Genomic DNA, 14,386 nt, shown 5'->3' on the forward strand with positions numbered 1-14,386 from the left:
ACTTCCTGGCGGATGCCCTCTCCCGACAGCCACAGGACGACACGCAAGCCTCCGACATCGTGGGGACAGTATGGACCAAGAAACAGCTGGGCTGCCCAGCTGTCACGCGCAGCCAGACAAGGAATCAGCGCACGCCAGCACGAACGACAGGGAACGATCGGAGCTGCCATTCAATTTCACTGAACTGGCAACAAAGACTCACACAAGCACTACAAACAGATACATGGTTGCAAAACAACCGACACCATGTATCTATCAAGGACAGCATCGCCTGGAAAGAGAAAGCCTTGTACGTGCCAGAATCATTGCAGGGGGAAATCTTACACAGATCGCATGATGACAAGACTGCGGGACATTTTGGGTTCGTAAAAACCCTTCACCTAACGAGGAGGCAATTTTGGTGGCCAAACCTGAGAAAAGACGTGAAAGACTACGTGGCCAACTGCCCCACATGTGCCACCACCAAACGGAAAGGGGGGAAACCCCAAGGGCTGCTACAGCCAGTAGCCAGCCCCTCCCGCCCATGGGAAGAAATTTCCATGGATTTTATTGTGGACCTCCCACCCAGCCAAAGGAAAACAGTGATATGGGTGGTAAAAGACTATTTCTCAAAGCAGGCACACTTCATCCCGTGCGCAACCATCCCCTCCGCACAACAACTGGCACACTTGTTCCTAACACACATATACAGGATTCATGGCACCCCCTACAGGTTGGTGACCGACAGAGGCACACAGTTCACGTCAAAGTTTTGGCAGGAATTTTTAAAACTAATCGGGACTAAGCAAGCACTGTCCACTGCGTGGCATCCACACACGAATGGATCTACAGAGATCCTAAACTCAACACTTGAACAGTTCCTGAGGGCATTCATAAATTACCAACAGCACAACTGGGTAGACCTACTACCTTTTGCAGAGGTAGCCTATAATAATGCGGTACATCAGAGCACTGGCCACACCCCATTTAAGGTGGTCTACGGGAGGGACTTTGTACCGATACCAGAACTGCTGCAACCTGAAACCCCGCCCTGCTCACCAGACGACTGGGCGGCACAGCTGGCAACAACCTGGCCAATCATCCAAACGGCCCTAACAGACGCACAAACCACGTACAAAAAATATGCGGACAACCACAGGGCAGAGGCACCGAACTACAAAGTGGGAGATAGGGTCTACCTCTCCACTAAGTTCATAAAAACCTCACAACCCTCGAAGAAACTGGCACCGAAATTCATCGGACCCTTCAAAATCACACAGGTAATCAACCCAGTTACTTTCAAACTGGAACTGCCCCACAACTTGAGACGGGTCCACCCAGTATTCCACTGTGCACTACAGAAACCAACAAGCACATCCAAATGGCATACGGAAGAACCTCCACCCCCACCCATAATGATAGACAACCAACAGCATTTTGAAGTAAAAGAGATACTGGACTCAAGAAAGCAAAGAGGTAAGCTGCAATACCTCATTAAATGGAAACATTTCTCACACCCAGAGTGGGTCCAGGCACAACATGTCATGGCAAGACAACTAGCTAGACAGTTCCACGAGGCATACCCAGAGAAACCAGCACCATAAAGACATCTTTGGGGGGCAGCATGTCATGACCTCGTTGCAAGGCACAAAGAGCCTCACAATGTAGATCATGATCATCAAGGAATAGAGGAAGAAGATAATTAAACCAGGGATTAAAACAAGCACCCAAAGCACCCACACCCATGGACCCATAGACAGCTGAAAAGAAGGACATCGGATGAGCAGAGATAAGCCACACCTGGTGCCCTGGAGGACACACCAGAACCGAGGGGACAAAGGAAGACACCGGGAAAACGCCCATGCAGCCATCAGGATCCCATCAAGAGGGATCGGGACAATAAAGGGTGGAGGAGCCCGGGGCCCTACAAGGGGGTATAAAAGGGACACCTCCACACCACACCCCCCGTTCCCGTTTTTCATTCTGTCAGCCACCATTCCAATAAACCGGAAATCCTTAATACCCATTAGGTGAGTCCGTGTCTTATTGCGAAGCGAGCCTGACCCTGACAATTATTTGGTTAAGGAGCAGGTAAACAATCCTCTTTAGCCAACTCTCTGCCCCAACATAAAACCCTCAATAGCTCCCTATTAGGAGCTAGCATTTTAGCTATGACTGTTAGTGAATTTTCCTCATCACATCATTAGTTTGTAATCTTCATATGACTTACTTAATAATAATAATTAATATTAATAACTAATTAAACTTGCATGCCGCCCAACTCCCAACGACTCTGGGCAGCTCACAACAATCAAAGGAATTACAGTAACATCACTAAGAGATAAAAGATGGCAAGCATGACAGACCAAATGGAATGAAGTGAAGGGTCTCACTCTCCTTTGCCAAATGTCTGGGTGAAGAACCAGATCTTTATGGCTCTTCTAAACAACAGCAGAGTGGGGGCCATCCAGATCTTGGAGGGAACCTCATTCCAGACAGCAACTGCTGCTACAGAGAAGGTGCGCTTCCAGGGTCCTTATAGATGACATTGTTTAATCAAAGGAACCCAGAATGCACCAATCCTGCAAGAGTGAATCAGCCAGGTGAGACTTCCGGTGGGGATATGGAGGACTGAACAACTGTGCCCAAGGGCTCAGCAGGAAGAGCTGACAAAGTGGCAGTTTTTTTGGGCTCAGGCAGGTTTTCCTTAAGCCCAAGAGTGTTTCCCGGAAAAAGGAAAACACCTGGAATTATCCCATCTGTCCTCCGGATGGCTGCTTGCAGCCAGAAGATCACAAACAGCATTAACGTTTGACTGGTAAGAGCTAGCTGGGAGGTGAGGATGTCACCATTTTCCAAGCCGTGCTGTAGCCTTCAAGGGACACTAAGACTGGCAACCCCATTTCTAAATCACCCAATTTATATTTCTTTTAAGTACGCATACCCTAAGAGACAGACTGGCTTAAGACTGGGAAAGGAGTATGGCAGGGTTGTATACTCTCACCCTACCTATTCAACTTGTATGCAGAACACATCATGCGACATGCTGAGCTTAATGAATCCAAGGCTGGGGTTAAAATCACTGGAAGAAACATTAACAATCTCAGATGTGCAGATGATACCACTTTGATGGCTGAAAGCGAAGAGGAACTGAGGAGCCTTATGATGAAGGTGAAATAAGAAAGTGCAGTTAAACCTCAAAAAAACCAAGATTATGGCAACCAGCTTGATTGATTACTGGCAAATAGAGGGAGAAAACATAGAGGCAATGACAGACTTTGTATTTCTAGGCACAAAGATTACTGCAGACGCTGACTACAGCCAGGAAATCAGAAGACGTTTAATTCTTGGGAGGAGAGCAATGACAAATCTCAATAAAATAGTTAAGAGCAGAGATATCACACTGATAACAAAGGTCTGCATAGTTAAAGCAATGGTGTTCCCCATATGGCTGCGAGAGCTGGACCATAAGGAAGGCTGAGTGAAAGAAGATAGATGCTTTTGAACTGTGGTGTTGGAGGAAAATTCTGCGAGTGCCTTGGACTGCAAGAAGATCAAACCAGTCCATCCTCCAGGAAATAAAGCCAGACTACTCACCTGAGGGAACGATATTAAAGGCAAAACTGAAGTACTTTGGCCACATAATGAGAAGACAGGGTACCCTGGAGAAGATGCTGATGCTAGGGAAAGTGGAAGGCAAAAGAAAGAGGAGCCGATCAAGGGCAAGATGGATGGATGATATTCTAGAGGTGACAGACTCAACCTTGGGGGAGCTGGGGGTGGTGATGACTGATGGGAAGCTCTGGCATGGGCTGCTCCATGAAGTCATGAAGAGTCGGAAGTGACTGAATGAGTAAACAAGAACACCATAAAAGAGGCTTTCTACAGCAAGGAGAAGCTGGATCTCTTGGGGCTTATCATTATTTTGGGGATTACTTTTTTTAAAAAATTCTTTTTAAGTTTTGGACCTTGTTTTCCCTCCAAATGTTAAGGAGGATTGAGAGTAAATAATTGTCTCCCAGTTATTATTTTTGTACTAAATTTGAAGATATTAGCATTTTCCTACACATTGAATCAGCTGATTTGAACCTTCAGTTTTCTGCTTCTACTTTCTTTTGGGAACTGTCTGCATATCTCACTTTCACTTGTGTAAACACATTCCAGAATTCTTTCATATCTTCAACTTTCACTGGTTAAGCTCCTAGGGGGCTCCATAATCTACTGAGTGAGACATGGGGAATTTTAAACAGACTTTCTCTGACTTCCACCAAGATTTTAAACAGATTCTGACGCCTACCAAGTTTTTATGCAAGGCATTCAGGACATTGTGGAAAATATGAGGTCTAAAATGTGTCATCTGGTTGGGGATGTCATGGTTGAAACTGAGGAATTTAACAGTAACAGAAATGTCTCTTTCAAGAATGAGATTGGGATTTCTATTGAAATGCTGGATGAAGATTGGATAGTCGAGTTGAAGAAATTTAAGGGAGAGAGTGAGTTGCAAGCCACAAGTGAAATTGATCTTCTGGTGAAATGCCATGGAAAAGAAGGGGTTATTATCTATGGGAGGTTTCCTGAAGAGAAGTTGGAGTTTTTGAGGGGGGCAGTTGGGCTGTTTGATCTTTTTAAGAAAAACGCTCTGTGTACATTGTGGGAATATGTAAATGCTCTGGTTTATTTTGAAGTGGGATAAGAGTTAAACAATATTTATCTGGATTGTTTTTAAAGTTTGGTTGATTTCATTTATCTTTAATGATTTGGATTAAGATTAATAAGGTATATAAAATGTCTATTTGGAGGGTTTGGGGTTTATTAAGATTAAGATCATTAAAACTATTGTATTACTGGCAGTATAAATGGCAGACAATTTATATGCTTTTTAGTTTGACCTTTATTATGGCAGACAGAAATGTATAGTAATAGGAAGGAGAAAATGAAATAGATGTTATCTTTGGGGAGGGTGAAGTTGTTTAGGAGGTTTATATGAACGTTTTCTTTCTTTTTTTTTCTTTTAATATAAGGGGAGGGAGAAACTGTACTTAGTGATTTTTATTATGTGCCAGTGTGGAATGATTTATAGAAATAATGTGGTTTTGGTTTAATATAGAGTAAGGGATTGACTATGGAAAATGTTTGTATAGCCTTGCTGTTAAAAGTCAGAAGTCACACTTCTTCGTAACTTCGAAAAAAAAAATTCTCTTGTGTTTTCACTTTTTCTTATAAATTCATTCTTATTTTAAAAAAAAAAAGTGAATCAGCCAGGCAGATACTATGGGACAACCAGGTCCTATGTCAACAACCTGCACCTTGAATTGCACCTGGAAGCAAACTGGCAACCAGTGTAGCTCGCAAAGCAGAGGTATGACATGGGCATACGAAGTCATACCTATCACTGCTCTTGCCACTGCATTCTTGACCAATTGAAGCTTCTGGGTGGTCTTCTAGGGCAGCCCCTTGTAGAACACATCAAACCAATTGGATTTCTGATTTCTCACATGGTTTGTTGCTATCTATTTTTGCAATGTGCAAATTCCCTTTTCTAATTGGGTAAATTAAAAACTTAATCCAATAAACAAAGAAGTAAGTAAATGGATTCCTAAATTTTGATGTACAGCCCACCAGAGCGGGGAGGCAGGGTATATTGCAGGTCCTTCAGTTAGGTAGGTACATCTAGTGGGACCAAGAAAAAGGGCCTTCTCCATAGTGGCTCCCTCCCTTTGGAACATCATTCCCCCAGATATAAGATTGGACCCCTCCTTGCTCCTTTTCCAGAAGGCCCTGAAGACGTGGTTTTGTCAATGGGCCTTGGGACCCCAAGCTGCTTCAGAGCCAGTCAAGTGGCTGGTATGAACGCATTTGCTGCCGCCAGGGAGTGTCTATTGTATTTTTATGGTTTTTAATTCTGTAAGCCGCCCAGAATCACCATGTATGAGTTGGGCAGCCCTATAAATCTGTTTAATAAAGAATTAAAGAATTAAAGAAATTTTAAAAGAAATTATCTTTTTTCACAGAAGCATTGACATCAAGTTAGTTAAGTGCTGCTCCAGAGATTTGGTAGAGAATGTTAATTATTACATGCAGTCCCCTCTTTCTGAACTGTTCTCTTCATATTAACATGGCTGTGCATTTGTTATTATAGTACATCACAAATATGTCTTTCCAACTGAGAATTTACATTCTTACTTGTTCTTGCACTGCAGGAGAGGGCAATATACCACCTACTTCCACTCTTTTATCACCCACATAATTAGTAGCCATTGAATATATATTTAAAATATATTTAAAGTTTTTAGAAACAAGAATGCAAATAAGTATTTTACCTGATAAGACAACTTCAACCAGATCACCCTCTTGGATATCAGCAGCTGACTTCACCAGCTGGAGTATATTTTCAGTGGTTGGGTCATGACGAAAAAGCAGGATTTTATCATACATTCCATAGAAGCCACATTCAGGAAACTGTAAATGGATAGTATTGAGACTTTATCTCAATTAAAAACAGTATTTAAATATTATTTTGATAGTTTTAACCCAGAAAAATCAAAAGTAAAGCAAATATTAGCTGAGATGCTCATGATTAACTATGTCTCTTTCCATAAAGCTGCAAATATCACTTCTACAGTTTTCAGATATGGAGACATTTTGGAAAGCACAGTTCCTATATATTCATCATGAAAATATAGTTTTAAATAACGTTTAAAAAAAATTAAAGCACTTTTCCAACCATATATATATTGCTCATAAAATCTTGCCAGTTTTTAAAAGAAAATTCCAGAAGCATTTTCCTGCTACCTCAGACACATCTCTTATACAGTAGGTCCTTGAATCTTCAGTATTATAGCAGCAGATCCAGTCATTTTGATGTAAAGGTTTGAAGTAAAAGTATGACATAAAAGAAGCTGTTATATTTTGTCAGACAATTGATTCATCTACTTCTTGATAGCTCATCATGGTTTCAGTGGTTCCAAGCCCTTCTCCATTACTTTAAATCTTTAATATCATGGAATGCATCAAAAGGCATGCAAATTTTACTTGCACAGTAGGACTTGCCCTTCCTCTTCTTCTCCCCCACACTGCATCTTCCTGTACTTCTCAAATCTGCTGTGGCAATATTCTGAATGACTGTTATTGTACCACTGAACCATGTTTCACTTCCATGTTCAATCACATCTACAGAGTCCACCTGATTGTAGCAGGTACAAATTGATGGAATGTAATACAGTCCTTGAAGAATTCTGTTGTTCAATCATATAACACTGAGTTTCCTGCCAATTTAAAAGTTGTAATGTAAAATAGTTAATCATGAGTAAAGGATGGCAAGGCAGGGGAGGGTATATTTATTGAGTAAAGACAGTTATGTGTTAATTTCAGCCCACATTATTCTACTTTCTCTTTCCACTAAATAAAGTTGTGCTGAGAGGCATTATTTTATGCCAAATAAATTTCCTTCTAAGAACTGTTTTGCCTTTCTTCCATGATTTTTCAAAAAATAAATGCTAGTCTTAAAGATTATGGGGATACTTGCCTATATAGCAAATAACTTGCTAAGCTGTTGGCTTGTTCAGAGCCAGTTCTATTATGATAATAATTGTCCTCTGGCAGAAATGGAGTGAACAGATGCAAAGGGAAGAGCTTTCCCTTGTAGCAAATTTTGTCTTCCCAGTTTTCCATGGGGCTTAGTTCTGAACACAGAAAATAGGTTCAGTGGTAGATGTACTTCCCAAGCAAAGAAAGAAATCTAAATCTTCATAATACAAGGTAGGATCCTGAATTTATCCCAAAAGATATCTGTCAAGAAATCTAGATTTTAATAAGCAAATCAAAAATCTTCCAATTATTCTAAATCAAGGACCTGGTAACTTCTAGTTCTCAGTGCCTAACTCTCCCACAACCCCTATAAAATTGCCCTAAATTGTGCAGTATCACCAAATCACCAAATCAAAGGTGATTTTGGCATTCATTCCAAGATCTCATAAAACTGTGTATCCTATGTGAAAATGCTGAATATCCAAAATATGACAGTCCTGTGAGATTTTTGTCATTTTGATTTTTTAAAAATTATAATTTAATTTTTGGGACTATAGATGCTGTTTTGCTAACCTAAAAGTAGTTTTGCCAAAACTTTAGCCATGAAAACCATTTACTCTGGAGTCAGTGAATGGAGTCTATAAGCATAGTCTTGGGGGAAATAAGTTTTAGAATCATGACCAAAAGAGGGTTCAAGGGGTTTATACTTGGTTTAATGACACATTAAACACTTTAATGTTTAATGTTTATGTTAAACGGATTCCATTAAGAACTGGGATACTTACTTCCAAGTACATAGGCCCAACTGTAGGGCTCAAGATTTCTTTTAAAATCATCACACAACCAAACAATAATGCACAGATATGTACAGATAGATATATTTACAAACAGAGGCTCAGAGATACAAAATGCATTTTGGCAGCCTTTGCTCTTCAAAACTGAAATAGAGTCTTTGTTAACTTCATCCATCATTTTATTTATTTATTTATTCGTTCAATTTCTATAGCCGCCTATCTCAACCAGTGACTCTGGGCGGCTCACAACAATAAAAACCATAAAACAATAAAACAATCACAATTAAAACAATTACAGTAAAAAATAAATACACATGGCTGCCAAGTAAACAATGTAAGATGTCAATACAACCAAGAAACAGGACCATTACCATATTTTATTTATTTATTCAGTGAACATATACTGTTCACAGATTTGATTTCCAGAAATGCCAATTTTCAGTTTTCCAAAGGAGTACATTTTAGCACTGAATTACAAAACGAACCTTTTTAAAAACACAACTGAGAACATATATGGAGAACTCCCCGAAAGTTGAGATGAGACATGACTTCACAGTTGTTTTTTCCTTATCCATTGAGTTCTATCTAGTATATAAATGGCCCCTCAGTTTACATGCATGTAGAAACTACATCTCCCTTCTCTAAGAAGACAGGAAAGCTTTACAAAATTTGCTATCTCCTTTAGGGTGAGTGATCAATTATTTCTGTGCAGAAGAACAACAGGATCTGCCACCAATACGGCTCTGCTGGAATTTCAGTGATGCTGGTATTCTATACTGCATTCCACCACTCATTTCCATTGTTCAGCTAGCCTTTCAATTTTTCTCTACCTCTCCTTTTTTCTCCTACCTTAGCTAATGTGCCCTGCTGATTTCACTCAGTTTTCTAAAGTTAATTACTCTCCTTGAGTTCTGCTGTTGCTTTATTTTCATGAAAGCCTGCTTCATAATTCTCTTCATTCTTCATGCTTTGGTGGTATAATACTTTCTTTATTTTAAGGGTTTTTTTTTCACAAATTTTAAATTATCTGTTGCTTGGTTCTTTTCCTCTCGATTTCCCTCTTCCCTTGGAGTCTTTCAATGCTAAAGTCTGTTATATCTTTCCTTTCACTCTTGGCAAGACAGAGACCTGTAACCTCTTTCTTTCAGCCTTTAAATTCTTTCTTCTGGTAGGACAAGGAGGAATTTGGCTTCTTAATCTTTTGTTCTATACAGTTCTGTGACAAATTTTGCCCCCTACCTTCAAGCAAATCCTTGGTCTGTAAAAGACATTGTTTCCTCTGCCTTTTTTGTAGAGAGGGAAGAATTTCTTTTTTAAAAAAATTACTGCCACTGAGTAAAAGCCATTCAACAGTCTGTTCACCATGATTCTGCCTAATTCTCCTTTCAAGCCAACTAAATGAAAGATCAGCAACACATCCTTAAATTAATTATATCCTGCAAGGAACTTGCTGTTCCTCTCCAGAATCTCTTGCCAACCCAATATCAGCATCAGCAATGCAGCCTGAGAAACAACCTTGATGTCACTTATCCTAATGGTCAGCAAATGTTGTCTACATCATAACTATTTCTGCCCCTATATTTGGAAAATACAAGGCAAGAATAATCATGGGGAAACATTTGTATTCTCATATTATTCCTCTGTGTACATTTTCATACAAAGCTGTTCTCTATTCATTCACAATTCCAATTCCATTTAGTCAGCCTTAATTTTCAGAAGCTTCAGAACGATAAAGTGGAAGGTGAACAAGTCATTCTGACAGTTGAGTTCCAGTCATCCTTTGGTTACCATGGAAGCCAAGCAGAGGCTTTGTATAAGATTAAACACTTATTTAGTGAGCAGAACAAACAAACATATCACTTGAAAAGACTTAATAAAAAAAAAAGAGTATATAATTTTTCCTTTAAGTATAGAGCTGTCAGCACCTGATCATTCGAGCATTCACACAATCACAGTCAGGAGGCTGGGATTCCTTTAACTGTTTTAATGAAGCGTAATGAATGGTACAGAAGGCAAGCTGCGAATACAGATTTCCCGCTCAAACCTAACTTAAAAACTACATTCCCTTAGTTAGTCCCCTTTCCCATGGAACCATGTCACCCCCCCTCCCATCCAGATGGTATTCCTGGCATATCTCAACCCCGTGTCCTTGATGTCCTCCACAGCCATAATAAACCACTTAACACTCCAACTTCACACCCCCTCCCATCTGGCGACATGGATTCCATTCCTTGGGGAAGGAAATGATGGTAGATGCTCCGATAAGGGTTTCTGTAAAACCTTTGATCGGGGGGATCTGACAAGAGCATTAACAAAATAATTTCAATTAACAGAATAAGATGCTATCATATAATACATAATGTAATAAAAGAGTACAGAGAACAAGCACATAATGACATCATCTGATGCTAATAGCAAACTCATTCTTAGGGAGAAATAGTACATGCTTCCTAACAGTAAATTAGGTTGTTCTTTAGTATTTATACATTTTTCTGAACTTTACAATGAAGTTATAGGTAAATTGCTCAGAAAATATGTCTATTAAGCAACGATTTGAAACAAAAAGGCTGGTATTAGGAAAAATAAGTACAAAATACATATTGATTTTTATATGCATTCTTTTGATTAAAAATGTACAAATATAGAGATGTTCCACTTACTGAACAGGCAAAGCTTAGACGTATGCCTTGTTTGTTAGCAGACTTCTCAAAATCTTCTGGGTATGTGTGTGCATGGACATGTTAAATTCTTCTGAGCACCAAAAAAGTGAACAAAAAAATTGGGAAGAGCTCTAGAAGGATCTCTTTAAATTGAATGATAAATCAGATGGCAAGTGTAAAGGTTATTCAGTGTAGGTAAGTATAAATGGATGCAAATTGGTGCAAAGCCCCCTAACTTCATATAGACAGACAGAGTATACATATAGTACACAGTGGTGCTTAAACGTTTGTGAATCTGTTTAATTTTTTAATATTTCTGCATAAATACGCCCCAAAGCATGATCTGTTCTCCACACAAGTCCTAAAACTAGATAAAGAGAACCCATTTAAACAAATGAGTCAAAAACATTATATGTGTTCATTTATTTACTGAGGAAAATGATCCAAAGCTACACGTGTGTGTGTGTGTGGCAAAAGTATGTGAGCCTCTAGGATTATCAGTTCATTTGAAGGGGGAATTAGAGTCAAGTATTTCAATCACTGGGATGATAATCAGGTGTGTGGGGGGGAGGTCATTCCTTATTTATAAAACAGAATTCCGGGTATTTACTATCAAAGTCTGATCTTCACAACAGAGGTATATGGAAATGTGTCATGGCTCAAACAGGGTATTTCTGAAGACCTCCAAAAAACAGTGGTTGATGCTCACTGGGCTGGAAAAGGTCACTAAACTATTTCCAAAGAGTTTTGACTCCACCAGTCCACTGTCAGGCAGATCGTGTACAAATGGAGACATTTCAAGACCACTGTTACTCTTCCCAAGATCACACCATGAGCAAGGCATGTAATACTACGGGAGGGTAACGTCTAAGGAACTAAAGGTCTATCTTGCATTGGCCAATGTCCGTGTTCATGAGACCACCATCAGGAGAACACTGAACTACAATGGTGAGCATGGCAGGGTTGCAAGGAGAAAGCCACTGCTCTCTAAAAAGAACACTGCTGCCTGTCTACAGTTTGTGAAAGACCACGTGGATAAGTCAGAAGGCTACTGGAAGAACGTTCTGTGAAAAGATGAAACCAAGATAGAACTCTTAGGCTTGAATGAAAAGCTTTATGTTTGGTGAAAGGCAAGCACTGCATTCCAGCCTAAAAACCTTATCCCATCTGTCAGGACCGGTTCTAGGTCTAGGCAACCTAGGCAGTCACCTAGGGCACCAAATTTTAGGGAGCACCAAAATTGGAAGAGGGTGCCAAAATACACAGCATGAATATAAAATCTGATAGTCCTTCCGCATTTCTTTAGAACGTTTTCTTTCTATGCTTTTTGAAAACACTGACAAAGTTATTGAATGGCAGTGAACAACATACTAATCAGATGTTGCAAGTTACAAAAAAGAAATTATTATTACAATTACGGAACTCAGGAAGCTGATATTACTACTGAAGCATGACAGAAGTCTGATACGAAGGTACTGTACCTTCCTTACACATGAAGTTATATCTAGAAAAGTGGTAATGGCGCACTCTGTGCACCTGTGCGCCCACTCAAGGGTAAATTATAGTTTCACAGAATTGTTGCCATACGTCAACAATGGATGCTGATGTAATTAAAATTATTTACTGTGATTCACAGTAAATAGGGTGATTCACAGTAAATAGGGAGAAAATGTCTGAGAAAAAATTGTAAATGTAAAGCTCAAAAACTCGAAGAAAAAAAAATAAGATGGTGCCTTTTTGAAATTCCTAGCAAAATCAGAAGATGAGCCAACCACAGGGGGTGCCAGAATATGACTTTGCCTAGGGCATCAAAATGTCCAGAGGTGGCCCTGCATGGTGGTGGCAGCATCATGGTTTGGGCCCACTTTGCTGCCTCTGGACCAGGACGGCTTGCTGTCATTGATGGAACTATGAATGCTGAATTGTACAAGTAAATTCTACAGAAAAATGTCAGGGTATGTGTCTGTGAACTGAAGCTCAAGAGAAAGTGAGTCATGTAGCAAGACAGCAACCCAAGACATACAAGTTGTAAGACCAAAGAACTGTTAAAGCAGAAGAACAAGTTGTAAGACCAAAGAAACTGTTAATGTTTAGGAATGGCCAAGTCAAAGTCCTGACCTTAATCCTGTAGAAATGTTGTGGAAGTACCTGAAGTGGACAGTTCATACAAGGAAGCCCACCAACATCCCTGAGTTGAAGCTGTTCTGCATGAAGAACTTGGTTAAAATTCTTCCAAGCTGATATGCAGGACTGATCAACAGTTATTAGAAATGTTTAGTTGCAGTTATTGCTAGGGGGTGGGGGGCACACCAGTGACTGAAAGCAAATGTTCTCATACTTTTGCCACATGCAAACATGTAGCTTTGGATCATTTTACTCAATGAATAAATGAACAAATATAATGGTTTTGACTCATTTTTTAATTCTTATCTAGTGTTAGCACTTGTGTGGAAAACAGATTTAAGTCATATTTATGTAGAAATATTGAAAATTCAAAAGAGTTCACAAACTTTTAAGCACCAGTCTACATATTATCTGCCTGATTCAATCCACTGCAGGATGAAGGCCCCTTAATTGAAGATTATGGACCATAATCTACCCTGCTGATTCAGTGCAGATTGGTAAATAGATTTTTTTGACTTTCCAGTCTAGAGCAAAGAGACAGTAACTAGTTCAAAATCACTCAGTTGGCTGCTATGCCTACGGAAGGACAAGAAGTTGGATCTCCCTGTTCCTACTCCACTACTCCGATCACAACACCACACCAGCGCTCATATACATTAATGGAGTTTGAGCTGTTGATAACTAACCAGGAGAAAAGATATTAGAGCCAAAATGAATAGTTCAGTGAAAATAGCAATTCAATGTGCAACAGCTATGGAAAAAAGCAAATTATATGCTGGGAATCATTAGGAAAGAAACTGAAAATAACAAGTTTTGATTGTTTATGTCCCATCAAGTCAGTGTTAACTCTTAGTAACCATATAGATAGACCTTTTTCAGGATGACCTTTCCACAAATTGGCCCCCCAATTCCATTGACGGTCACAGGAAAAATTATTACCTGCATGATTCTGATCTTTGTAGGAATAGACATGCCATGGCACCTAAATATCCTTTCCAGTACCTTCACTGCTGCCCTGCCAAGTCCTAGTCTGTGGCATATTTCTTGACTGCTTGTTCCATTAATAGTTGATCCTAAAAGACAGGATTCATCCACCATTTCAATATCTACTGTACATTATCATAAGGCTGACTGTTGTACCTATTGGTCAGTATTTAATTTTAGTCCCATTTTTTCACCATTTTCAATTATCAGAGTGGTGTCATCCACATAGTGCAGTTTATTGGTGTTTTTTTCCTCCAATTTTTAAAACATGCTCTTCTTCTTCCAATCCAGCCGCCCTCAATATCTATTCAGCATATA

General features: G+C 39.6%; 1 protein-coding gene across 1 annotated transcript in view; it reads right to left on the minus strand.

Moving 5' to 3' along the window:
* Positions 1 to 14,386, minus strand: part of PRKD1 (protein kinase D1) — a 114,502-nt gene that overhangs the window by 58,641 nt on the left and 41,475 nt on the right. Inside the window, exon 2 of the mRNA XM_063290007.1 lies at positions 6,300 to 6,438. Within this exon, the coding sequence (XP_063146077.1) occupies positions 6,300 to 6,438 (139 nt within the window). The remainder of the gene's footprint in view (positions 1 to 6,299; positions 6,439 to 14,386) is intronic.

Source organism: Candoia aspera, chromosome 1, assembly GCF_035149785.1.
Source record: "Candoia aspera isolate rCanAsp1 chromosome 1, rCanAsp1.hap2, whole genome shotgun sequence".
In the NCBI taxonomy this organism is placed as follows: domain Eukaryota; kingdom Metazoa; phylum Chordata; class Lepidosauria; order Squamata; family Boidae; genus Candoia; species Candoia aspera.